Source organism: Phodopus roborovskii, unplaced genomic scaffold, assembly GCF_943737965.1.
Source record: "Phodopus roborovskii unplaced genomic scaffold, PHOROB, whole genome shotgun sequence".
Taxonomy (NCBI): Eukaryota; Metazoa; Chordata; class Mammalia; order Rodentia; family Cricetidae; genus Phodopus; species Phodopus roborovskii.
The window spans coordinates 17,115,754-17,143,686 of NW_026126469.1; the positions used below are offsets into that span (position 1 = coordinate 17,115,754).

At 35.6% G+C, this 27,933-nt stretch overlaps 1 protein-coding gene across 20 annotated transcripts in view; it reads left to right on the forward strand.

The window, feature by feature from the left end:
• The window catches only part of Dlg1 (discs large MAGUK scaffold protein 1), a 195,451-nt gene that overhangs the window by 159,318 nt on the left and 8,200 nt on the right, over window positions 1-27,933 (forward strand). For 4 of the 20 annotated variants that reach the window (XM_051191287.1, XM_051191294.1, XM_051191301.1 and 1 more), the window contains 9 exons: window positions 1,221-1,397; window positions 5,592-5,661; window positions 9,820-9,919; window positions 19,448-19,489; window positions 20,303-20,338; window positions 21,919-21,969; window positions 22,927-23,028; window positions 23,271-23,443; window positions 25,919-26,028. In XM_051191287.1, coding sequence (XP_051047244.1) covers window positions 1,221-1,397; window positions 5,592-5,661; window positions 9,820-9,919; window positions 19,448-19,489; window positions 20,303-20,338; window positions 21,919-21,969; window positions 22,927-23,028; window positions 23,271-23,443; window positions 25,919-26,028 — 861 coding nt within the window. Of the gene's footprint in view, window positions 1-1,220; window positions 1,398-5,591; window positions 5,662-9,819; window positions 9,920-10,565; window positions 10,600-19,447; window positions 19,490-20,302; window positions 20,339-21,918; window positions 21,970-22,926; window positions 23,029-23,270; window positions 23,444-25,918; window positions 26,029-27,933 lie in introns of all 20 variants that reach the window. The other 16 variants (XM_051191292.1, XM_051191298.1, XM_051191302.1 and 13 more) reach the window with 7 other exon arrangements.

The window sequence follows — 27,933 nt, forward strand, 5'->3', positions numbered from 1 at the left end:
TGTCCAGCCTTTCCCTCTACTTCTAAGATAACTTATTTGGACTTAAGAGTTGCTTTGTTTAAATATTGCGTGTTAGTTCAATGATAGTAAATATTTTCTTTTTAACAAACTTTAAAGGACTCAATATTGTGCAGCTGTCAGATTAAATTAATAAAGTGTCTTTTAAAAAATTGGCAGCTGACAAAGTTATCTGTACTTAATTTTTATTGATAATGACTTTTGAACTTCTGTTAATTCTACTTTTGCAAACAATCGGGAGAAGTAGTTAGCTGGAAAATAATCACTGTATTGGTATAGTCTTATATACTTACACATTTATGTTAATCTATAGATGGGAATTTGTATTTCTAAATTCCTAATCAAAGTAGAAAATATTTACAATTTATTTCTTTAGAATAGCTATATTTCTTTTAATTTGAGAATCCAGTGTAGTTTGTTATTGGATTATAGTAAAAGAAATCTGGGGTTTTGGGTGCTGGTTTTTTATTTTTATTCTTTATTGTGAGATGGAGTATCAATGTATTGCCAAGGCTCACCCTGAACTCCTAACTTCATGGGTAGCTGAGACTACAGGTATAACCCAGTATACCCAGAGATTTTTAAAATTTCTCTTACACTGATGTAATCCTCAGAACAGTTCTGCAGTGTATCATTATTAGCCCTATTTAATAGAAAAGAAAAAGCAATTTGAAACCAAATAAACTGTCAAAGTAAAACAAAGTACAGCAAAGCCCCAGGAAGTGGTGGACCCAGCCCTGACTCTGCCCTACTCAAGCATCTGTGTCACCACCCTCTAGAAAGTGCTAATGAGTCACATGTGTCAATAGTAATTTCCCAGAGTTCAGAGTAAGATAAAGGAGCTAGACATGCCAGCACTTGGAGGCTGAGGCAAAAATATGATTGAGTTTTGGGCCCACCTGGGCTATACAGCAATCCCTATATCAAATTAAAAAGCAAGCATGCAGTCTATCCTAAAACACTGACAGCAATAAATAATGTACTTAAAATTATTTCCATTATAGAATGATTTCTGTGGTTTCTTTTTTGTCTGTCTTATATATAACATAAAATTGAACCTAAACATTCTGTCTATACAAGTACTGTACTATACTAATAATTTGTCTGTACAAATTATGTATACTTCTGGAATCCCCTATATTTTCAAAATTAATTAATACTATGACATAATAATATTATGAACTTTTCTCTTCTGAGTCTAGAGCCCTTTTTGATTATGACAAGACTAAAGATAGTGGCCTGCCCAGTCAAGGGTTGAACTTCAAATTTGGAGATATTCTCCATGTTATCAATGCTTCTGACGATGAATGGTGGCAAGCCAGGCAGGTTACGCCGGATGGCGAAAGCGACGAAGTTGGAGTAATTCCTAGCAAACGCAGGTAAATGCTTTTTCTTAACACTTAAAAGTGGGGCATTAATAGGTCATTGTTCTCTCCTGGCATTTCTTTCACTGTGATGTATGGGTGGACCTGAAGCACGATATGCTTAGTGAAGTTAGCCTGATACAGAAAGCCAGACGTTGTTTCACTTTATAAGTTTGAAATATTCTGGAAAGTACACTAGCGATTACAAGAACGTGGGTGGAAGAGGACTGGGAGGATGCCGGTCAAGAGATAATGTAGTTTCAGTTGTAAAAGAACAGGTTCCAGAATGCTACTGTGTGCTGCAATGAGCTTGTGGATAGCAAGACTGCATTGGGCACTTGACATTTGCTAAGAAAGTAGAGCCTATTTTGACCAGCCAAAGAATGTTTTAAAAATAACTGTGGCCGGAAGTTGGTGGCACATGCCTTTAATCCCAGCACTCTGGAGACAGAGGCAGGTGGATCTCTGTGAGCTCAAGGCCAGCCTGGTCTACAGAGTGAGTTCTAGGACAGCCAGGACTGTTACCAGAGAAACCCTGACTCAAAAAAATAAATAAATAGCTATGTGAGATTATAATTATGCAATTACCATGATCTGTAGCAATTGTTTTACCTACGAATATCAAAAATATGTATAACAAATCCAATTACAGGTTTTATAGGGGGGACTTATATGTGCCGTAGCATACATGTGGCAGTCAGAGGACAACCTTGGTGTCAGTCCTTATCTTCCAATTTGTCTGCAACAGGGTCTCTCTTATTCATCACTGCATACACCAGGCACTATCATTATTTGTTTTGTGTTGATTCTGAGAATCTGAGCTGTGCGTTGAATATTTTACACACCGAGCCATCTCCCCAGCCTTGGTTTTGAGACATAGTCTTGCTGTGTATCACTCTCTGACCTTAAATTCTCAGTCCTCCTCTCTGAGCCTCCCAAGTGTCAGGATTGCAGCTATGAGTTACTATACTTTAAATATACACACTTTAAAATTTTTAACCCTAAGGTTATTGAACTAATAAACTGAGAAAAATTAATGAATAAATAAGTAAATATCGTTCTCTAAATAGTGATTTTTATATATGCTTTGTTTTCCATGAAGTGATTCGTAACTATTTAAATCTATCACATTTAAATATAACCAGTGGAGGTCCTGGTGAGGTAAGGTAGCACACTCTTTTAATCCCAACACTCAGAGGCAGAGAGGCAGGCAGGTATCAGTCAAGGACAGTCAAGGTCATATGATGGGACTCTATCTCAAACAAACAAAAAGTAGCCAGTGATATAACTGGAAAATATTCTGTCACCAAATTATATTTGAGGGGGCTAGAAAGATGGTTTAGCAGTTAAGAGCACTGATTGCTCTTTTAGAGGACCCAGGCTTGATTACCTAGCATTCATGAGGTCTGAGTTCAATCCCTAGTGCCTTCCACAAAAGAAAAAGAAGAGGGAAGCAAGAAAACCTTATAGAATCTTTCATTCCCTTTTTATTTTGGCTATCTAGACTTATTTCAAGATAGCAAGCAAATGTGGTATTAATGCTTATTGTAGATAGTTAATTCATTTAGGATCAAGTTTATTGATGAGTTGGATTTATATTTTTTTTAAATTGAAAAAAATCATGTCTATTTCTCTTACATAGCACAAACATGTAGTAGTACTTTATTTGCAGTATTAAGGATTGAGTCCCCTACCCCCGGCCTCTGTGCATGCTACACAAGCATTCTACCACTGAAGTATATCCTAAGCCCAAGAACTGACTGAAGGATTGACCACCAAGATCTGTAATTATTATAACTTTTGTTAGCTAGCTCAATATGCTTAGCAAGAGTCATCTGTTATATAATCGTGTTTGATGGAGAATCTTATTTTAGGAGTGCAGCCCTTGGCATTCCTCTTTCCTAGATTAGAATATAGTGTGCTTCAACTCAGAAACACTTCTCTGCCTTCTTGATTCGATAGAAACCTCACATTTAAATAATCAGAGTTGGAGCTCCTAAAAATTGCCATATCCTTTGGCGTCTCGTAGCCTATGAAGGCTTTACATGTACCCTCACCCAGTGAGAAACATGCTGACTGACTAGAAAGAACGAAGTAACAGATACACCTTGAGGTGTCTACCCATCCCCCAGTTCATAAATAGTATTCTAGAAAATTAATTTTTCTACCATAAAATATAGTAGGAAGGCACAGCAAATTTGTCTTTTTTATTTATTTATTTATTTATTTATTTATTTATTTTTAAGGTAAAGTAGTTCTTGGTTTTACATACTTTGATGAAGATTTCATTAACCGTATTTTCTGGTGGGAAACAGAGCATAAAAAGTAGCCTCTAACTGCTCTGCTCAGGGCAAGCAGTGGGGGTGGGGGTCGCTTCCCCCACTTAGATTAGTGGATCCTGCTGCCACTTGATATCACCTTTCATTGTTTTTTGCCAAAGAAACATTCTTCAAAATCTTCTATATTTTTAATAATTTATTTTTATTTTATATGCATTGATTTTGTCTGTACAATTAATTTGTGAAGGTGTCAAATCCCCTAGAACTGGAGTTATAGACAGTTGTGAGCTGCCATGTGGGTGCTGGGAATTGAACCCAGATCATCTGGAAGAACAGCCAGTGCTCTTAATTATTGAACCATCTCTCCAATCCCCAAAATCTTCTATATTTATGTTGTACTATTTTTGTGCCCAGATAGCACCAATTCTGCTCTTTTCTAAAAGCATGGCACCAAGAGGGAATTTTGAAAGGTTGTTCAGAACTTTGGATTGTCAAATAACAATTTAGTCATTATAATGCTGAGCTTTTACTGCACATCAAAGAAAGTCGTGGTGTCCCTTCACTGTGCTCTTGACAGCTCTGGACACAGTTCCACAACAGCAGGCTTCGGGGAGACGCAGGCACCTTCATTGTCTCAGATGCTTTTGAAATTTATATTTTCTTAAATAGAATTGTCTTCTATCCACAAATATAATAACATGAAGAGTTTCAGTTCTTGATTTTATTTCAGGAATAGCATTTACAAATACTACTTATTAGCCAGGCATTGGTAGCTCATGCCTTTAATCCCAGTACTCAGGAGGCAGAGGCAGGAGGATATCTTGAGTTTGAGGCCAGCCTAAGTCTACAGAGCTAGTTCCAGGACAGACAGAGCTACAGAGCAGTACAAAATTTTTCAAGAATAATAATACAGTTTGCATCCAAATTTTTTAGTTTTGGTACATTTACTTTCTTTTTGAGCTTAATTTTCAGTATATGTTCTATGCAAAGCTAGTATCTAAATGAGAAAGGAGACTCGGAAAAATGACTGAAGTCTGACAGTGTTTTCAGTGTAATTATGGAACTGAGTGCACATGTGTGTACACTTGCATACTGTAGTTTGGTACTTCATAAGTAAAACAATGTGATATTGTATATGAGTCAAGCAAAGGCTCTTAATTGTATTGGACTTAAATAACATCTAGGGACTGGTGAGATGGCTTGGTCTGTAAAGTGTCACACAAATATTAAGGACCTGAGTTTAATCTTGACACCCACATAGAAATGTCAGGTACACTTGAGGAATTCCAGCACTGGGGGAGTCACAGACAGTGCCCACCAGCCAATCTAGCCAGATTGGTGAATTGTAGGTTCAGTGAAAAACCCTGCCTCAAAAAAGTAGGTAGGTTACTAAAGAGATGGCTCAGCAGTTGATAACATGTATTGCGTCTTGCAGAGAATCCACATTTGTTTCCCAACATCCAAATCATATTATATGTTTATAACCTAAATTCCCAGAGGATCCGACTCTTTCCTCTCCTGGGTACCCACACATTTGTTCATTCTCATAGACAGGGATGGATACATACATACATCTAAATGTATTTTTAAAAGTAGCAAGCATGTAAGGAAGACGTCTAATAGTGACCTTTGACTTCCATGCATATATGTGTACATGCATGTAAACTCAAAAAACGTGCACACACAAATATTTTTAAGTGAAAATTATCTTACCTGGAATAGTAATTTAGACCTATAAACTCCAACTAGTCACAAGGTAAGACAAGGTTTTCAATTCACATCAAGCTTGAATAACATAGTGAAATTCTAACTTAAAAACATAAGAAAAAGAAAATCTAGGAATCAAGACTTAGTGCTAGAAAATGACTGATGTGTAAGGCTTAGGATCCTATCTAAGCAACAAAGTCAGTAACCTTCTGTGCTTTGGCAGAGTGGAGAAGAAAGAACGAGCCCGGTTAAAAACAGTCAAGTTCAATTCTAAAACAAGAGGAGATAAAGGGGTGAGTATCTGAAATCTCTTATTTCCGGAAATCCTTAAGACAATAGAACTCTCCATAATTTTTATTTCAGTTCTGTTGTTACAGTGAGAAGACTTACTATAAGAATTAACTGTGAGCAGTTCTTGCCACAGGTTAGAATAGTAGTAGTCATTTATCATAAAGTATTCTGCAGACCTTTTCAAATTATGTTATTTGTTAGACTCTTAGAAACTTTTGATGAATATAATTTTTATGAAAGATATTAATTCAGCTTTCATTCAGATGTATTATTAGGCTTTTTTTAGTTGAATTGTTGAGGCACTCGTATAATCCCAAAGTGTAGAGACAAGTATATAGGCAACACTTATGTTTTAGGTATTACAGAACAACTAGTTTAATGATTCTTCTATACTATACACCCATTAAATATTATTACCTGCTGGGCATGGTGGTGCACATCTTTAATCCCAGCCGTCAGGATACAGAGACAGGCAATTTCTATGAGTTTGAGGCCAACCTGCTCTACAGAGTAAATTTCAGGCCATCCATGGGTACATAGTAAGACCTTGTCTTTAAACAGGTGTGCATGTGCATGTACATGTTTTAAGTCACAGTGTAAGTTTACAAGTTACAGGTGAGGTCGTGGACAGGTATTTGTTCTGTATCCCCTTCATCCCATAATTAATTTATTAAAATCCATATTTTTTGATGTTAGGATCAACACAAAGCTATATTTGGAGGAAATAAGATCAAAAGAAGTCATATAGAGGGAAAAATATATATCGAGTTTCTTGCATATTTTAGGTGTTTATTTTTCATTTACCTTAAGTCCCCTTGAATATGAAAGTATAAGATGTTGATAGATGAGAAAGAGAGTACAGTTGTACTATGTATGCAATTCCTGATTACCTATAACACCTGCAGCGAGATGTTCTTGAGTAAGCTGAAGAAAGAATTTTTACACACGCTGTATTAAACTAATTTTCATAATGTTTGTGTCTTCAATTTTTTTAATCTGAAGCAAAATTTTATAAGCTTTTCACTATACTTGAAATAAATGTAAAAGCTAAGTCAGCAAATACATTTACTGTCTGTACACCCTCCTCATTATACATCACAGCTCACTAACTAAGCACCCAGTGCTTACAGCTTTAATAGTTTAAAGAAATTAAATCTGGATAAATTATGTAATTCCATTTTTGAAAGTGGTAAATATCTGTAAAATTAACTTGTAGCTTTCAGGCAAAAACACAATTACATCTTGTAACCTGAAGTAATATATGTTAGAAAATTATATTGGAAGAAAAGTCCAAGTAAATACTCAGGATATTAAATAACTCAGTGTTTTCTGTACTTGTTTTATGTGTATATTTAAAAATAAGTCAGTACAGTAAACCATCAATGAATTAAAAAAGAGGTTGCATGTTTTAACTTTCCTTTCATTCTGTAAAAAGTTAACTTAATTAACGACATTTAAATCTTAGTCTTGTTTGTTGACTGTAACCAACTTTGTACAGTCACTGTGTTCTAACACAGCACCAGAAGTATGCATGGTACTGAGTGGGGTAAAAATACGCTTGCCATTGAGACAGATCTGCCTCTCTTCCTGCAGTGTTCTCTAGTCCTCCTTTCCCTTCCCTTACATTGTGATCTGCCTCTCTTCCTGCAGTGTCCTCAAGTCCTCTTTCCCTTTCCTTACATTGTGATCTGCACACTTTCCTTTGCAACAGTTCCTCATTAGCATGTTTAACACCCATTTAACTATTTTTGAAATGCTGCATACAGAAAGTATATATCTATGTGTTTAGTATATGTATCAGGAGTTTGTGGCATTTATCATTTATGTTTAATGCACTCTTACAACATGACATTAATGATATTAAGAAATTAATAATTTTTATTGAAAATACAGGAAAACTGAAGGTAACATGTTTCTTCAGTTTTGTATTTTCTGAGCACATTTTTTAGTTGTTTGCTTATGCTACTTTTATTTGCACTTTTAATAAATTATTCACCTGGGTGATATTAAATTAGTATAATTAATACATTTCTTAACTAACACACATTTCTTGCTGTCCTTTATTAGATGTCCTTGTGATATCTCATTTTGGCTAACTGCAAAGATAACAAAAATCAAAACATTTTAAACTTCATGTTTCTTTTGGTTGTGTGCTAGGAAACTGACTCTGACCACTATATATATGCAGTAAATGGTAAATAACTTTTTTTTTTTAATCATCAATTCTGCCAAAAACTATAAATTCAAACCAGTGATTCTTATGCAAAAGAGATTATCATTTTTTTCTCTGGTGAAACTTAAATTTTCTCCTTTTTAAAATTTAGATTTAAGTTTTTTTTAATCACATGATGCTACTTGACAGTTTATAAAAAGGCTGCCAAACCAGATTTCCCACAGCAATAGTATTTTTAGCTTTTGCCTAAGAGTTCTTTTTTTTTTTTTTCCTAGCTCCTGAGAACCTTCAAATTTTAAGAAAATTTGTTTGGTTTATGAATTTACTTATCTAACTTGATTTATAATGATTCTTTTCAAAGTAAAACTTGAGTTGTAGAATTAGAGCTACAGGTTACTTCCTTAAGTGCTTACATTACATGCTTATAAACAAGTACATCCAATATAGATTGGTATCAGTATGCTTCAAAATAATATGCAATAATGGCCCTACTCACTTATGAAAGGTGCATTTCAAGATCCCAGTGGATTCCTAAAGCCATGGATGGAACCAAAACATATATATACTGGGTTTCTCTCGTCAATACATATCTATAACAAGTATAACTTACAAATTAGGCACAATGTGAGATTAACAGTAATTAATATAATGTAATAGAATTGCCATTATTGCTACTCTTGTGCTTTGCTGCATTAAGTAAAATGACATTTACTTGAACTTAAACACATCGATAACAAGAAGTCAACCTGATAACAAAGATGGCTACCCAATCTTATTTACAAGTCAGTTGGGTATACAGAGTGGATGCAATGAACAGATGACAATTCACATGCCAGATAGTTGGAGCAGGGTAGCATAATACTTATTTCATCATGATACTCATATCAAGATACAGTTTAAAACTGGAGAGTATTAATTTCTGAATTAGTTCACTTAATATTTTCAAACCAAGTTGATGACAGGTAACCAAAGCCCTGGGAATAGATTGCCGATAGTACAGGGCTTCTATATGTATGTAGTATCTTATGACACAGATCAACTTGGAAAATCAAGATTTTCCTCTTTGGGCTAGTGGTATGGTTTAGCTAAGCACTTGCCTAGCATGTATAAGGCCCTGGGTTCAATTCCCCACACACACACAATAAACAAAATGTCTTCATATTCTCCCCACTCTGGATAATTCATTTTAATGTCACTAGTGGGTAAGGTCATTTCTACTTGAAAGCCTGTAGCAGAGGAATTTGGCACAGGAAGTACTTCCTCTTTAATAAACATCATCATCCTTTATGCTTCACAGTCTCCAGTTGGTGACTGTATAAATAAATGTTCTATCTGTTTCTATGCCACAGTGCCCACACTTAAATTTACTTTTTTCTCGCCACAGTGCCCACACTTAAATTTACTTTTTTCTCTCCCAAAATTATTTTTTTTTTGTTGTTAGGAACATCCTCACAGTTATTTAGGTTTGCTTTGTTAATAGCGGCTACTGTGTTAATTCATTGTAGCCACAAATAAAGGCATAAAAGAAAAAGCATAATTAGGACAAAGTAAAATCAAGATTTCTACTTAATGCGTGAAAGATAATTGAGCAGCAATATAACATTATAAATAACTTGGTATCACATATCTATTACTCTACCTGGGAATTTTCCTAGAAAAATACATATTCATATAATAAATATTAGCTTGTAGCTTGGTTTATACTATAATAGTAATTGGATTAACTGTACTTTTTTTGTCAAGTAGCATTTATTCCTTAAGATAAAATTGAATGTGCTCTAAAATTTTAATATTTGCCACTTATAAAATATTAGAATTATAGGACCTTATACAAAATCAGAAATTCATTTTTTTATGTTATCAGTGTAAAATTCATGCAGACTGTACACTGTGGTCATAGGAGTCAGCTTCCATAGCTGCTAGGCTGGGCCTTTGTGCACACAGAAGTAGACACCCCCTTTGTTTTGCCCCTCCTTCTCTTCTTCAGCAGTCATTCAATGACAAGCGTAAAAAGAATCTCTTTTCCCGAAAATTCCCCTTCTACAAGAACAAGGACCAGAGTGAGCAGGAAACAAGTGATGCTGACCGTAAGTATGTGGATCCATTGGTCAACTGAAAATAGAATGTAGAGGGACCTACTGCCCTGCAGTTGGTTGTTACCATGGAGACAGTTTCAAGAGCTGCAACAGGTTACTCATTGTCTTCACCAGGAGAAATTTAATACACACAAATTAATTTGTGTGCCAGTCTTAACTTTTCTGGAACCTAGGAATTATTGAACAGTATTTTAAGTTATCTGTTTATAACTTACATATAAAAATAGATGTGATTCTTTGAAATAAAGGTTCATATGAAAAGCACTTGACACACATTCAAAGAGTATTTCTGAGGGAAAAAATACATAGGTACCTGATTTGTAGGTGTAGTACTGTATCATTCCATTAATCTTGTTTCATCATTAAATATAGCTAATATAAAATATCAAAATGACCTGAAATTTTTCCTTTCTATTCTAATTAGCCTCTGAGCTCCAGTTTTCATTTTTTGTAGATAACTTTTAGTTGGTAGCTCATTCTAAACTTAAAAAAATCTACAACCAATCTTCATAAAATGTGTGTACCTGTAGTGGTCTTGAAACTGTCTCTTATTGTAGCACCAATTCTATGCATCACTGACAACTATTCTCTTTGATTGTCTTTTTATTGCTTGCTCTCTGGGGACTACTCTCTACAGGAGATCCCTGACGACATGGGATCAAAAGGCCTGAGTAAGTGATCGAAACACTCCCAAGTTATTTTTTAACCTCCTACCTTATTCAGGTACATTTTAAGATTCACAGTAGTGCCTTTCTGGCATGAGGAGGTATGTGCTTTAGATGGCTTTTAGACTTTCCATGTTTGTAATGTGCTTGGGATTTTTATTTCTATAATACAATTTTTGTTGTTTTCTTGTGTTCCTTTTTTAACGTACCACTTGAAAAACTCAGTTACATTTTGAGTTTTATACTTTTTCTGGTAGTTATTTTTGAAAAAAAAATTTTAACTGTAAGCTTTTTAAAAGTCTTTTTAAATAATACCCCCTGCCCATATTAATAGAATATTGACATGTACATCTTTGGAGTTTTTTTCCCCCTTTTTAAAACAAATTTAAATCACTACAGTTATATGTTAGAAAACCCTTGCTTTAATGTGAAAGTATAAGATAGACATCAAGTTCAAGATGCAGTCTAGAGGAAATTGAATAGCCTCCTTTCTTAAGCCTGTAAGAGTCAATATAGAGTGTAGTATAATTAATGTTTCTCCCTTAACCAGCTTGATTACTTTGATTTATTGTTGTTGTTGTTGCTGCTGCTCTTAACTTTCTGTCTACTAACTAATTAGTCGTCATATAAAGATTAGCAGGGGGCTGGAGAGATGGTTCCAGCGATTAAGAGCACTGGCTGCTCTTCCAGAGGACCTGGGTTCAATTCCCACACCCACACAGCAGCTTACAACTATCTATAACTGTAGTTCCATGGGATCTGATGCCTTTTTCTATTGTGTAGAAGTATATGCAGACAAAACACATATACATAAAATATATAAATAAACCTTTAAAAAAATAAAGATTAGCAGATTCTGTTATGTAGAAGGAATCTACTAAATATTTGAGTAAGAGCCAAGTATGTGACACATGCCTGTAATCCCATCACTACTCTACAAGAGTGAGTTGCTATTTTAAATTGGGTGTTTTCAAATCCCTGAAGTATGACAAGTCACCTATTATTACTAAGTTAAATTTAGGTGATCATGACTCATAGAAATAATCATTCAAGCTAATTTAATTTTTTTATTAAATTGTTCATTTCATTTGAATTACTAGGCATTTTGAAAACTTGTAGTTCTGTAGACAAATAACTAGTTAGCCTTCCAAGAACTACATCATTAAATAATATTAAATTTTACAGTCTGATGATGGTTTGTTACATTTTAATAATATACTGTTACTTTGATCTTAATGTCTTAGGTATATAAAGTACTTCCACCTGCTAGGCATGCTTCGCTGTAGACACACTTTGCTCTTTTTTATGTTTGCTTGTTTCCTTAGTTGGCTGTATAGGGAGGTGGGAAGGATCTCAGAGGAGTTGAGGTAAGGGGGAAACATGATAAAAATATTTATACAAAAAAAATTTAATTGAAAAATATAATTAGGTGGCACCACAGATTTCCAATCACTAGTGGCAGCTTCTCTACATTTTGGGAAAATTGGCAATGCAGACCTTCAGTAACTGGAGAATATCTACACAGATTACTGATGCTCTGGCATTTATGTTGAGGTTGATACATTTTAGAGGGTTTATGGGTCAACTTGGAATTTCTGAATCTCCTTGAAGCACCAGAGACCTATGAAAACCCTCGTTAAAAATAACTAAGTGGGGAACTGAGCTCTTGCTGATGCTACTGTACATCATTGTGGCTCCCACATTTTACACTGTTACATGTGTTTATGCCTTTCCCTATGTCTCTCTCTAATTAGGAATTGAAACTTCCTCAAAAAAATTATGGAAAATTATCAGGCAATGTCACTTGGGGAAAGATTTAATTTTCTAAATAGTGTTAAAGTTCATTGAACTGTAAGTATCTGCTTCATTTCACGGGAATTAAAAGAATTTGTTAACTTGGCACCCTAATGGACAAGGTTTTATTCAGAAAATATTGAAGGTGACAGAAAAATACCAGTAGAATTCTACAACTAGGTATGAAGGAGGTTATTTCATAAAACAAACATACAAAGCATTACAGGCTGCTTGTTACTATAGAGGAAAAACTAGGAGAAGGGTGCATCAGGGCATTACTTACAGCTTTGTTAACCTATATGCTAAAGTTCAAAATAAGACTAAAGAAGGTAAAACTCAATGAGCAATAGATGGGGCACTCAGAAGTGAGTCATAACACACAGTTTCAGAAAGGATTTCTGCCTGTCTAGAATGTACTCATTTTCTATTTCCTTTCTATTTTAAAATTTTTCAATTTCATAAAACACCTCAACAATCTCCTGGGCTAACCACATAGGTTTCTTGTATCTGTCTACTTTCTTCTTGTTCTAAAAGCTGATGGAAGCAGAGTAATGCACAGCTGTCAAGTGCCAAAACCAACTTACTTTTGTTCCAGATAAGATGTCGAGTAGTATTGCTTGTAATTGGCAATGTAGGATTTGGAGAGAATAAACATACATACATTCAAGAAGGAAAGAAATGTTTGAGAAGACAAGTAAAACGTGGTTAAATTTTAAATAACCATGTTCACCAGGCATCTTAAAAATAGGAGAGGTGGGCAGGGGATACTTAGAGAATACTTTCTTCCTATATTAAGATCACTGGGGGCCTCTAATTTGCTAGACAGGTACCCCACAGCAGCCCTAGACTTGAAGAATATATTTGCATCAAGGACAGGATTTGTATCAATCACTAAGAAACAGGCTATCCACTAGAAAACTGGTCAAGGGATGAGACAAGTGTGTTAGCTTTCTGTTATAACAAAAACCTAAGATAATCAAAAACCTAAGACAAATGTTCATTTTGACTCAGTTTGAAAGTTTCAGTCCATGATCACTTGGCCCTGTTGTTTAGAAGGTATGTAGCAAGATAGCAAGCACATCATTGCAGAATGTGTGTGGTGGTTAAGCTTCTCACCTCATGGTTCCAGGAAGTACAGAAAAAGTCTGACAAGTCTAGTGTCCTACTGCCCTCTTGGAGATCACACCCTCAGTACCTAAAGGTCCACACTAGGCTGCACCTGTTAAGTGTCTGCACCTGATCATACCAACCTGGGGACCTTTGAGAGATGACACAGGTGCAGCCCCAGCACAGCAGAGCTCAGAAGATAAGCAGATACAAGACGCATGTGTAAAAATACTATTTCCCCAGTAGTCAACATTTACAAATTGATACCTTTTACCCATTGCCTGAAAACACATTCTGTGATGAGAGAGTTCTATAGAGTAGCTTTGAATACACTGTGACTACAAATATAAATTAATACAGCCTTACTCAAAAATTTTCTCTTTTGGTCCATTAAATCCTTTTCAGGGAGATTATTCTCAGGATATAATTGGAGATGGAGATAAATTTTATCATTATTTAGAAGTAACAGCAAAAAAAAGTAAAAAGATTGAAGTCATCCTATCTTGATTTTGAAATGGAAATACTATAAATCTATATTTATAGTACTATATGACAATTGAAAATATATTAAGAGCCAGGTCATCATGTCTGTAGTCTAACCCTGGGAGAGTACAGCAAGAGCATTACAAGCCTGACATCAGCCTGGACTACATGCAGATGACATGGAAAATGCTCATAGCACAAACAAAAAGTAAAAAAGGAGCTACACATTTCAGATGTGCAAACAGAAGGTGCTTGACGCTCTGAAATAATATTATTGTCCTTGTCTTTTGATATTCAGGTATATATGCCTTTCAAAGAAATATGTAGGAGAGGGTCATACATACATATTTGTGTTTAGCTTTACAAAATTGGTTCTCCATATCCATAGTTTCCTTATCTATGAATTGAACAAACTGCAGATTGAAAATTGTTGTGGCATATTTGTTTAACTGGACAAAGATGTTATTTTTGTTTATGCTGCATTTGTTTAACTATATAAAGATGTGTTGCATTTGTGTTAATTAAATAAAATTAACCTGGGTTCAATAGAGGTGGAGTATTACACTAGTTGACAGGAAGCAGCAGGGAGGAGCTTTGCCTAGGGTTTTTGTTTGTTTGTTTTTGTTTTTTGGTTGTTTTGTTATTTGTTTGTTTTTTAGTTTGGGTGGAGTGGAAGGGCATGGCTTCTGGGGATGCCATCTAAGAGAGAAAGTTAGGCAGTTAGTACTCTAACTCTCTGAGCTCTCCGGCTTTCACCCTAGCCTTAGAATCTCGAGTTTTATTAGAACTATAGAGAGCAGCAGCAGCAGAGCCATTGTCTGGTGGGGCAGAGTTCCCCCAGGCGTGGCTGAGCAGCAATGCCCCTAGTATAAAGTGAGCCACTGTGAGTGAGGTAAAACAGCATTTTGGTGCCCAAATGTAGCAAGCTTTCTCTGGACCCCAACCAGCTGCCAAATAAAGACACAAAGACTTACTATTAGTTATAATTGTTTAGCTAAGTTAAGGCTTAGGCTTGTTTCTTGTTAGCTTTTATAACTTAATTTAACCTGCTTCCCTTCATATAAGTTTTGCCTCAGACTTTTTCACCATTTCTTTCATTCTCTATGTCCTCCTTGTCTGGATGGCTGACAGCTGCCTGGATGGCTGGTCCTGGGCATCTCCCTCTCTCTTCCCTCTTCCTCCTACTTATTCTCTCTGCCCACCAGCCCTGCCTGTTCCTGTGCTGCCTAGCTATTGGCCATTCAGCCTTTTATTAAACCAATCAGGTGCCTTAGGTAGGCAAACCAAAACATCTTTACATCATTAAACAAGTGCAGCATAAGCAAATGTAACTTATCTTCACATAATTAAAGTAATATTCCACAACAGAATATTTGGGGGAGAAAAGTCCAGGTATCTGCAAAGCATAAACTTGAATTTGCCACGTACTCAAAGCGCTGCACTAAATGCACTGAAATGATGTGATGGCATCCTCCTCCTGCATTTCACAAATCCTCAGTCTTTCCATGGCACTTTTATTTACTATTATTCACTTCACGACCTCCAGTGATGTAATTAAATTGGCTTTAATTACCTTCTCACTCTCTGAACACTGGGCTTGGCCCCAGTGCTGCTTTACATGTGCTAAACAAGTGCTGTAGCACTGAGCTGCAGCCCCCGCCCCAGCAGATTATCTTCAGAGGAGGGACCCTTTCCCTTTCTGGTTAGTTCTCAAACAGTACCAGTGATTGGCCAGTCCAAAGCCTGCACTCAGAATAGCAAGGTTTTACTTTACTTTATTTTATTTTTTGAGCTTCACATTAACTCAAACTTTATTTGCTTAAAACTTTGAACATCATCAGCCTGTAAAGAAATGCACTGTGAGGCATACTCATCTTGTCATCAAAATCCTAGGGAATCTCTTTAAGTTTCTGATCACTGGTAAAACTATCCAAAAAACAGGATTCATTATTTTTTTAAAAAAAAACACAAATTAATGAAAACATGAATGAAATACGAAATTAAAAATGATTCTGGGTTCTTGTGGCCCATTTTTTTTAGAAAAAACTTATTGAGACAAAAGGACCACTGGCCCCAAGTCTCTTTGAGAATAGCAAGTATAAAATAAGAAAGCCCACTTTTCCAGACAAGCTCCAGGAAGCCCATTCCCTCCACACCCAGGGGATAATGTGACCCAGAATTCATGTTCACCTCCCAACTGCCTCATCAGTGTTCAGTTTAGACTCATGATCCTTTTTGACATTTACACTTTTACAAGCTCATGTTAAATGACAACTGGTCTGTCAGAAGTACAGGAAAAGAAAGAACAATAATTTTTAACTAAATAAAACTTTTCTTAGGGTTTTTTTGTTTTTTTTTTTTTTTTTTTTTTTTTTTTTTTTGTTTTTTGTTTTGCTGTTCTTTAGCAAAAAGCAAAGTTTCCATAGCGCCCATCTCGAATCTTATTGCTTTACAGTCGTGGGATTCCTAACTTCCATTAAAAATACAAAGACCAAGCAGTCAACCCAGTGATTAATTGACATGGCTTTCATCAGGAGAGGGGGAAGGAGGGATTAGCATAGAAGTAAGACCATTAGACAAAATGACAACTTAAACCTTTCAACATACAATGGTTTTGAGAATGAGAAATCGAGATAGATAGAAACATTATTTTAGAAAAATGAAATAGCACTGAAAGCCCATGAGTCAAGCCACAGCCCAAACCATGTCCTATATAGGTTTCCTTTTTGTTTTTTGTTTTATTTTAATAAAATCTCTCCCCAAACATCACTTGTAATCTTTCCCAAATGGGGCTTCATCTCCAGATTTCTTGCAGAGGTCTTCTTTTCTGGAGGGCTTTCTGTCTCCTTATCCTCTTCTTTGGGAGAAGGAGTTTTATGATAGCGGAACTAAATAGAGGAAATGTAAGAACCCACAAAGTTTATTATAGTACACCTTCTGGGAGTTTTAGAGCGTTCAAGGTGAGTAAGTAAAGTAAAAAAGAAAGAATAGTAACTTTTTATTCTATAGTCTGTCAGATTGCTGGGTAGAATAGTTAACATAAGCCTTGTGTTCTTTTACCTGCTTCATAATTTCCAGCATCAGTTTTGTCTCTTATATATCCACTTATTCTTATCTTGCAGATAACTAATTTTTCTTTCTTTTACAATTTGGGAGATAAAAGATTATAATTGGTTTTTAATCTGGCATTCGATTCCTACTTGTAACAAATTTTAAAGAAATAGGATAGGAAAAAAGTGATATAAATGAAGACATTTAAAATTATTCATGTTATATTTTTAAAAAACAAAACAGTTTAGGGCTGGAAAACTGTTAAAGGCTAGACTCATGACCACAGTTTAAAGCAAACTGTAATGTTTAAATAATGGTAGCTTATAATTTATAAATTAAATGAATATCATTCAGGAATTTCAGTGGTTATGTTAAAGTCCATATAGTAACATGAAAAAGGAATGGAGTGCTCAGTGGTAAGAACAGTTGCCCCTCCAGATATGAGGACCAGAGTTCAAATCCCCAGGACCCGTGTAAATGTTGAGTGGGTATGGTAACTTGCCTGTAACTCCAGCCTCTGAAGGCAAAGGCACAGGTCCCCAGAAGAAGCAAAAAAGCAAGTAAAACTAGCAGTGTCAGTGAGCTCTGAGTGAGGGAGAGCTGGCCTCCACGAAGAAGGGGAAACTGCAGCTTAGGATGACTGCCAGCAACCACTCAGACCTCCACATGCATGCACAGCCACACACATGTAAAGCATGTGCACATGCAAAGGGGAAATTTTAATAGAAACTTAAAAATGCCTGTTTTTAATGTGTGCTTGTCATGTATAGATCAATTTTACTTCTGATTTTTAGGTGTAATTATTTTATTCAAGTTTCTTATAGGAAAAACTCATTACAATTTTTACCATTTTACTCAGTGGCAGTCTCATACATTTGTAAATTTCAGTTATTTTCACCCCCATTATCCTTTCTGGTCCAACTGAACCCTTCTTCCCACAAGCCTCTTCTTTCATGTGTGTCCCCTTCCCTTTGCAGCCACTGAGTATTAGGGTTCCTTGAGCATGAGTGCAAGGATTTATGCAACTTACCAGTGACCATGCCACGGAAGTAAATGACTCTCCCTCCTCTAATTCTATTTTTTAAAAATTTAAGCCCTTTTATTTAAAATGTAAATTGTGATGAAGAAAGGTGTATACAGTAAGGCTGGGAGATAGCTCAGAGAGCAAAGTGCTTGTCAGAAAAGCATGGGGACTTGATGTTTTTAAAAAAGCCTGGTGGACTGGCATATAATTATAATCCTAGTACGTGAGGGAGAAAATGGGAGAATCCCTGGGACTTGGCTAGCCTTGCCCAGTCAGAGAACTCCGAGTTTGGTTAAAAAAAAAAAAAAAAAAAAAACAGCCTCAAAATCAGATGGAGCGCAAGAGAAAAGATACTCAGTGTTGACCTCTGGTACACACACACGTTTTTTGTTTTTTAAGAGAATTAATCTTTTTCTTTGCAAGTTACAATGAATTAAAATGAACAGGTTTGTTTTTCACTCTCATGAGGCCTGCTATGGTCCCTGCAGCAGAGCTACTTGATTTGTCTGAGCAGACCTTAGCCTCAAACTTTTTTGTTCTTCAAATGTGGGTTTTCTCTCCCTAACATTAGACATTTAGGTTTCCCTCTGGCCTTGAGAATTTCTCTCTTGTTTTTCTGAACAACATTTTTGTTCTTTTATCAAGGAGGATATAAAGATAATTATTGAGGTGAGCACCTATTACTTACCCAGTTATGAAATGGGGCCACTTTAGAGTAAAGGCTAGATGGCTTTTTACTAATATTTGTTGGGGGAGTTGTCTTGCAAAGTAGTCTATTATCAAAGGACAGTTGCTATGGAATGCTGACCTATTAAAACACAGTGTTGGCCTCTCAAATTTCCATTGTTGTGACCTATGAGACAGTTTGTCATCTAAAGAGCTTCCATGGCCTCTGAAGCCAAGGTTCAGCTGTGGAGAAGCTCTGGTAAAACCTGACTAACTGTAAATGACAAAGTACCTGTACCATCAGGAAGTGGCCTCTTTGCTTAAAGGACCTTATCCCCTAGCTGGTTTTTCCTAAACTAAATAATACCAAATTTATCTTCTCTTTTTGGATCTTTTTGTATGATGCTTTATGAACTAATTCAAGATTACATTGTATCTGTTCTATGTCCTACTTGGGTTCTTCCTGAGAATTTTGTTCATAAACTATGTTTGAAAAGTACGGCATTTTCTTTTACTACAGTTATTGCCCCATGCTAATTCATGTTAATTTAGTTGGGAAAAAAAAAAACTTTTTCGTAGAAAATCTAAAATGCTTTGTGAAAATTCTGTAGTTGTGTATGGTCTATATCTCAACATTTATAACACTACCTTGTTTAATAGCTTGCCTTTATCAGCTTTTAAATTCATGACATTGTGTTTCTTTTTCTTTTCATTTTCCTTCAATTTCAGAGCATGTAACTTCTAATGCCAGCGATAGTGAAAGTAGTTACCGTAAGTGTTTCATATTACTTGTTATTTTGTTAAAAGAAAAAAGTAATAAATGCCTCTTAGTGGTTCTTTCCTTAGTGACATGCTATAAAAACTAAAAGTTAGATGCCTAAGATTGCTAAACTGGGAAAAGCCAAGTCAAATTATAGATGTAAGAAAGAAGTTCACCTGAAGATTAAGTATCTCTAACCCAAAACTCAAAATCTTTATCACACGACACTCTAAGAGTTTCAGATCCTAGAACATTTATTTCTCAAATTTTCCAGTTCAGAGTTGCTCAGCCAGGGTTGGCTGTTTGGATATTTTTAAATGCAAAACAAAAAATTTAAATCTGAAAATATTTTGCTGCAAGTATTTTGGCTAGGGTCTTCAAGGTGCACATACAGAACAGTTAATTTCCAGGTTTTAATGAAAACAAAACCAATTATCAACTTAATTTATATACTATACATAGTATGTAGATTTGTATGTATCTTAAAACAAGTAACTATCTGATAGGGAATGAACTTGTATTTTCCTTAGTAATTTTGTTTTTAGCATAAGTACTAAAAGAATATTTGTTAGTAATGCTAAATGATTACTAGTTTATTTCATTTTTATTCTGTGAAAACATTGTTCAAAAAGTAATACTGTTTCTCCCTTGCTGTTTAATGTTATATTCTTGTGTTAATTGAACTATATAAGTATGGATTTTTTTTTTTTTTTGTAAGACAAATTGGGGTGTGGAAAGAGGGGAGAATATGTGAATATCAACTGTAGCAACTTAAAAATTAAATTTGTTTTTCTAACTTTTTTTACTGCTGTCTAAAATGAAAGTAATCTTGATTACAGATGAGTATGGCTGCTCAAAAGGTTAATCCCATTACCAGTCCCAGATACTTCATGTTGGCAATATATACTTTTAACCCTCATTTATTGGTTGGATTTTTTTTCCTACGTAATAGCTATATAATTTGAGGAAGAAGAATGAGCAATTATTTCTTTATTTACTTATAACCAGAATCTACTGTAGAGTAGTTGAGTGGATTTTCTAGACTAAAAGGAGGTAATGAAAGTATATACTGTCTTTTCTCACCATTTGCATGAACTAATAAGTTGTGGAATATTCAACTGCATGTTTTTGTAGTATGTAAACCATATTTTACATCAGTAAATTTTGTTTTGTTTTTTTGAGACAGGGTCTCACTAAGTGTAGCCTTAGTTAGCCTGGAACTATGCATAGAACAGATTACCCTCAAACCCATAAATATTTGTGTGCTACCAAGCCTAGATACATCAGTAATTGAAAAAGAAAAAGAATAAAAAGCTCATGAAGTATCTGTTTTGTGATACTACAATAGTAAGATTGGAAACAAGCAAGTACAGATCTGTGTGCCACTATAACAGATGTGTAAGGCCATCAACTATACATGTAGTTATGCACTCACTGTAAACCAATCACAAGGCGGGAGATTGTTATAGAACAAGGAGAACATTTTCCAAATACATGATTCAGTTTTGATTGCTTTCATCCAATCGCTGGACCTGTTTTGTTTTCCACAGTACGTGTTTAAAGCTAGAGTTTTAATCATTTTCCTGGTGTTCACATAATTGGCAGTTGTTTTTTCATTTATAATATTTCTAAAGCTCCTTTAATTTAAATTTCAGATGCTTTAACTCCTGAAGTGCTTTTGTAATCAAAGCAAAATTATAATGGTTTTTAAAAATCAAATATAGCTTTAGATAAATATACTCAATTGGAACAGAAACTATTTTCTGTGACTTACTGGGTTTTTCTGATGTTTTTTGTTTAGTTTAGTTTTGTTTGTTTTTTTGTGGAGTTTTTTGTTTGTTTGTTTGTTTGTTTTTGTTTGTTTGTTTTGAGACAGAGACTCACTTCATAGTCCAAGCTAACCTCATGCTGGCCATCCTCCTGCCTGAGACTCAAGTGCTGAGATTATAGGCAAGCAGTCTCACATCCAGCCCTAGAAAATACAGTAAATGTTCAGTATCCCAGAGAAAAGGATTTTTGTTGGTTTGGGGTTTTAGTATGGGGAGGTTGTTATTTAGAGGCAGTTTTGTTGTTTTTGATTTTTTTTTTTTTTTCTTTTTGTAGTACTGGAGAACAAACACACAGCCTTCCAATACAGTAAATCTCTAGCAAGAAATGATAATTTTAATGGATTTGATGATCTATAAATTTAAAAAGCATATAATAGCATTCAGTTATGAAAAATAGTATTTACGTATCATGTTTATCAAACTTACCTTTATGGTTTAATAATTTCCCCTTTGTACTAAATCTTGCTGTGGATAATTTATGACAGAGTGCCTTTTGGTATACCCTGTTCACGTGTCAGAAAGTCCTAGTACCTTGTGTATAAGGAAGTAGGTAAAGTTGTGTGGAGAAGGATCACATTGGCATCGGTTATATTTATTTTCTTACTCCATAGGTGGTCAAGAAGAATATGTTTTATCGTATGAGCCAGTGAATCAACAAGAAGGTTTGTGATGTTTATAACCTTATTAAAAAGTGTATATTCAGGGCCAATGAGATGGCTCAGTGGACAAGGGTGCTTTCTGCCAAATGTGATGACCAGATCTGTCCTTAGAAATGACATGGTGGAAAGGGAAGCAGCTCCCACAAGTTATTCTCTGACCTACACACACACTCACACATACACACACATCACAACACACCACAACACACACCACATTACAATAAGTTGATTGGTTAATTTAAAATAAAATTGAATATACTTCTTAGTTTGAAAAATCAGACTATTAGATGCAAAAGTGTATCAGAATTTTGCTATTTTAACTATATGTGTAGAAAATTGCTATATGAATTTCAAGAAGCACTATTTAACCCACAGAATATTGGAAGCAAATCATTTTATATTGTTTTTTTTAATTGGTGTTGTATTCCTAAACCTGTATAATATTACATTACTACCCTTGCAATAACACCTTTTAAATGTCAAGAGACACTTTTTAAAATCCTAGATTTTTATGCCCTTCACCCAGGCTGGTTCTAAGCCATTTTTATACCTCACTGTATCTAACCCCTGCAACCACACACAGCACTAGTGTTATGTGCACCACTGACTTCCTCCTTTAGAATGGCCCACTGTGTTCTCTGAACCAGTTTTCTAGATCGCTGCTGCCATTGCATCACCTCCTACACCTACTTGTTCTACTTCCTGTCTTCCTTCTCTGCTTTTCATTTTTACTTCAGAATCCACCAGTAAAACCACATGCTTTTTCTCTCTGTATTGAAATGTCTAAGATGCTAAATTTGACTTGATTGACTTCAGAGATTTTAATAATGATCTATTTACAAAAGAACATAATGTAGAGAAAGAACAAAGAAGATAATCCAGAATGTTTTTCTTCTGCTGAGCTAAAGTACATTAGTGTTTGTTAAGTGTTTATTCCTTTTCATGTGTTTATCTTTGTAGTTAATTATACTCGACCAGTCATTATATTGGGACCCATGAAAGACAGGGTAAATGATGATTTAATCTCAGAATTTCCCGACAAATTTGGATCCTGTGTCCCTCGTGAGTAACCCAAATTAAAACTGTTTTAACACTTTCTGTCACTGTGTTTGGAAAAAGTAAATATAACTGCTTTAAAGAGTTAGAGTTCATTGTTTTATTAATTATTCCTTCGTCAATATTATTTTCTTTTTTTAGATTTAAAAATATTATGTTAAACTATTTAAAAGCAATCAAGGATGTATTTATTCTGTTTTCAAATATGAAATACTTCCCCAAGTTTTTTTTTTTTTTTTTAATTGAAGATACAACTAGACCAAAACGTGACTATGAAGTGGATGGAAGAGATTATCATTTTGTGACTTCAAGGGAACAGATGGAAAAGGACATCCAGGAGCATAAGTTCATTGAAGCTGGCCAGTATAACAACCACCTGTATGGAACAAGTGTTCAGTCAGTGCGAGCAGTAGCAGAGAAGGTAAGCACCAGAGCCTCCTGGGTGCAGTTTCTAAGGAGGACACACACTTGACTTTTATTTGTATTAAGAAACAGAAGATGGATGACATACACTGCATTAACTAAGTATTAGACAGGACCACAAGACAGAAACTTAACAAAGAAACAAAAGAACTAACAGAAGTTATGTCCCAGTTGGGTTTAACAGACATCTATAGAACAATCCATCCAAACACAAAAGAATATACCTTCTTCTCAGTTCCACATGGAACCTTCTCTAAAATGGACCACATACTAGGCAACATAACAAACCTCAACAGATTAAAAAAAAAAAAATTGGAATAGTCCCCTGTATCTTATCAGACCACCAAGCTTTAAAGTTGGAATTCAACAACACAAATTGACAGAATGATAGTTGGAAAATCTTTCTTGAAAGAAAACCACATGGTATTAATTATTTCAGGCAAGAACATTAAGAGATGATTAAATTTTATCATTAAATAATGACAATAAGTAAAGTTTTATAAGAAACAAGATTATACATGCTGAGAAAGTGTCAAAGGCAAAGATGATTTTACCATGGAGAAATCTTAAACAGACAGAAGTTTAAATGGGATCACATTGTCAGTAGAAATGGGAAGAAATAGATACCACATACCTTCTTGATAGGATGAACTAAGGACAGGATACCTACCAGTGCTATTCCTTCCAGAAATATGTGACTTGCCCACTGATAGTCAAAAGCCAGGCTGAGCCAAATGTAAGCATATCCTTTGAAATCAGTCATCTAAACTCTTCAAAAATGCCAAGATGGCGGTTAGACACAGACGGTTCACTGGGTAACGTACTGGTTAGTTCAAGTGAGAACCTGCATTCGGTCTTGCAGCATTTATGTAAAAGCTAGGCAAGTTGCTGGGGAGCAGGGTAGAGACAGGCAGGTCCCTGGAGCTTGCATGCTAGCCAGTCTAGCCTAACCAGCCCAGATTCAGGGAGAAAGTTTACCTTAAAAAGTAAGGTTGAGACTAGAACACCAGACTTTGGTCTCTGCCCTCCACAGTCACATGCTCACATATGCATGCACTATAAAAAACAGTGAGTAAAATACCAAGATCTAGAATTCCAGGGCTGAGGAACCTGTGCCCAACTAATGGCAACTCAAGACACTGTAAGTAAACCCAATACATAGCCTGAATTGGAATCTCAGCCAGCGGCTTTCTACTGCTCGGTCAGTAAGGAACATTAGCTGACCAGCTAGAATTATACTGTGATCAGATAATAAATGTTGCTCTCTGTGGGTAATGTTGTTCCTGGGATTTACACAAAAACTAATATGACTATGTAAAGAGAGTGAAGCCAGAATGTTACTTTTCTGTCATGTGCAGGAAACTGGAGAAAGCATTTGTTTTAGCTCATGGTCTCAGAGGGTTCAGCCCATAGTGAAGAAGCAAAAGGAGGAGTGAGTAGAAGTACCCAGAAATCCCTTCAGAGTCCCTTCTATTCAGCTACTTCCTCCAACTAGGCTTCACTTCTAAATAGTCCATTGAGCCTGTCCACTAATTGTGTCTTGTAACGTAACCCAGGGCTCGCTCAGCAGGTCCTAGCCACACAAACATGAATATCTGACTTCAGATCCCAATACTACATGAAGCAGGGCCCGTTGGTGTGTGTAGAGTGATAAAAATACACATCTATAATAAAATGTAAATGACCTCTTGTGTCAGTGGATTTCTTAGAAAAGTTATATAAATGCAGAATTAGATATTTCAAATGGCAATTTATGGTATTTACTAGCCCCCAATAAAATGAGGCTTGGAAGAATAGAATAGTGGTAGAGAAGGGTTAGAGAGATGGCTTGGTGGTTAAGGAATAGTAGTAGTGAGGATTTACAGGTTTGAAAGAGTAAATTCTAGGACTTTTTCACCTTCTGTTGGTCATGTCATTTTATGAAATGAAATTCATTAATGATCTTTGGAATTATTTGTATACTTCAGTGTGTGTGTGTGTGTTTGCGTGTATGCGTGTATGCGCACGCTCGTGCATGCTTGTGTGCGTGTATGTGTGTACAGGTGAGTACATACAGGTGCCCATTGGGGCCAGAAGAGGGGTTTGGATCCCTGAAGCTGTAGTTCGGCTGGTGGCTGAAAGCTGCCTAACATGGTTGCCATGACCTAAGTCAAATCCTCTGCAAGAAGAGTGAATGCACTCTTAACTGCTGACCCACCTCTCCGCCCATTGAGCAATTGTCGCTCTACACACAAAAAGGATGTGAAAACTGTAGTTTAATTCTATCAAATGGCTTTGAGAATGGAAAAGTAACTATTCATAATCATTGTTTTCTTCATTTAATTTCCCTTCTAAAATTTGCTGATGAATAACAATTTTTCTTGGAGTAAAAAAATATATAAATGAAGCATAATTCAGATTGTGATATCTTCAGTATAATTGAAAAAATTTGGTACGCTTACTTAATTTTTTTCTCTATTGTCTCTTATTTTAGGGCAAACATTGTATCCTTGATGTGTCCGGAAACGCCATAAAGAGATTGCAGATTGCCCAGCTTTACCCAATATCTATTTTTATTAAACCCAAATCCATGGAAAATATCATGTAAGTGTCATGCCTGCAAGTGCAAGCCAGTGGCCTTGAGTTACTCTTCTTTGCCCTCCTTGCATCTTCTCTCCATAGGAAATGAGAGAGTAGTATGTATGCCTGTCTCAGAGGGCATTGTAAGATGTTAACCACCATTTCTCATCATCGTCAGCATTCATGTAATTGAATAGGCAGTGCAGCTATATCCAACCACTAGAAAGGTAGAAGGATGGTGGCTCCTTAGCTGACAGACCTGAGTTCAATTCCCAGGACCCACATAGCAGAAGGGAGGACTCCTGCAAGTTTCTCCTGGACCCACACACATATTCCCAAACATACACATATAAATGTAAATTCATTTTTTCTTTTTTGGTAGAATTAAGTAAAAAAACACAAATTAAAAACAATGGAAAAAATAGTATCAATGAACCTAAATATCCTGTTCATCAAAGCCCTCATACTCACTAAATACTGTACTCAGCGTATGCAAAATGCACATTGATTTCAAACACACACATGACAGCTACCAAACTGTCAGCTGTGACACAATTTTCAAGTGATTGAAAACTAATATCCTCTGCCCACAGCAAAATTAATCTAGAAATTAATAATAAAAATGTGACTTAAGGGGCTGGAGAGATGGCTCAGCAGTTGAGAGCACTGGCTGCTCTTCCAGAGGACCAAGGTTCAATTCCCAGCACCTACATGGCAGCTCATACCTGCCTGTAACTCCAGTTCCGGCAGATCTGACACCCTCACACAGACATACATACAGTCAAAACACAATGCTCATGAATAAAACAAAAATAAATTATTTTAAAGAAAGAGGTTCTTTCTACTTTCAAAAAAATATGATTCAAGCGCCTTTATGTTAAAAACTGAACATTATACCTCTGAATAAGTTAAAGAGGATATCCCAGAAAAATTAATAAATGTTTCCAATCTCAGGACTGAGCAACTCTGGGGAGCTGCTGAAAATCTAAGATTAGCTTGGGCTGCAGAGTGAGAGAGATGCTAATTAAGAAAGTCAGTCATTAAATTCAGAGGAGGCAGAAGAGAAATTTATAAAATCGGAAGTCAGCATACAGAGAAGATCATAGAAAGATGTTCTTTGAAAATACAGTAAACATTAAGGATGATCGAAAAAACCAAGTCAGTCATTCTGATGCTAACACCAGAATGGAAAGGGGTCATCCAGGTACATTAGTAATCATCACAGTTCAACACAGGGGGCCCAATAAAAATCAGGCCTTGGACATAACACTAAAAGTACCTCTAGACAGTTAGAACACACTGGCTTTAAACAAGTGAAAGCCATGATGTCATATGTTACCATCTGCATATCAGGAGAGCGAAAATAGAAAAAGGTAGCACATGTCTTTGACAGATTTATGGAGCATAAATAAGAAACTTGGTGAATCTGCATTGATAAATTTACAGTAGCTTCAAAAGGTTGACATGGTTAGCCTAGAACTCTCATTCCTAGATACATACAACAGAAATACTTGCTTGTATTAACCAGATATACTTGATTACCACCAAACGTGCTATTCAAATAGCCAACATGTAGAAACTACCTAAAAGTCTACCACCTGCCAAATATATCAATTACAACATTTTCATGATGAAACATTTTGCAAAAATAAAGAAGTCTCCATCTATGTACAAATGCATAGGAGAATCTTTTATTTTTAAGCTTCACTTATGTGTTCAGTGTTCTGGCATGTGTGCCTATACCACAGAAGAGGGCACCAAATCTCATTATAGGTGGTTGTGAGCCACCATATGGATGCTGGGAACTGAACTCAGGAGCTCTGGAAGAAAAGTCAGTGCTCTTAACCTCTGACCCATCTCTCCAGCCCCACATAGGAGAATCTTAAGATGGTAATAAAAGATCTCAAATTAAATTTGTACACTCTGAAA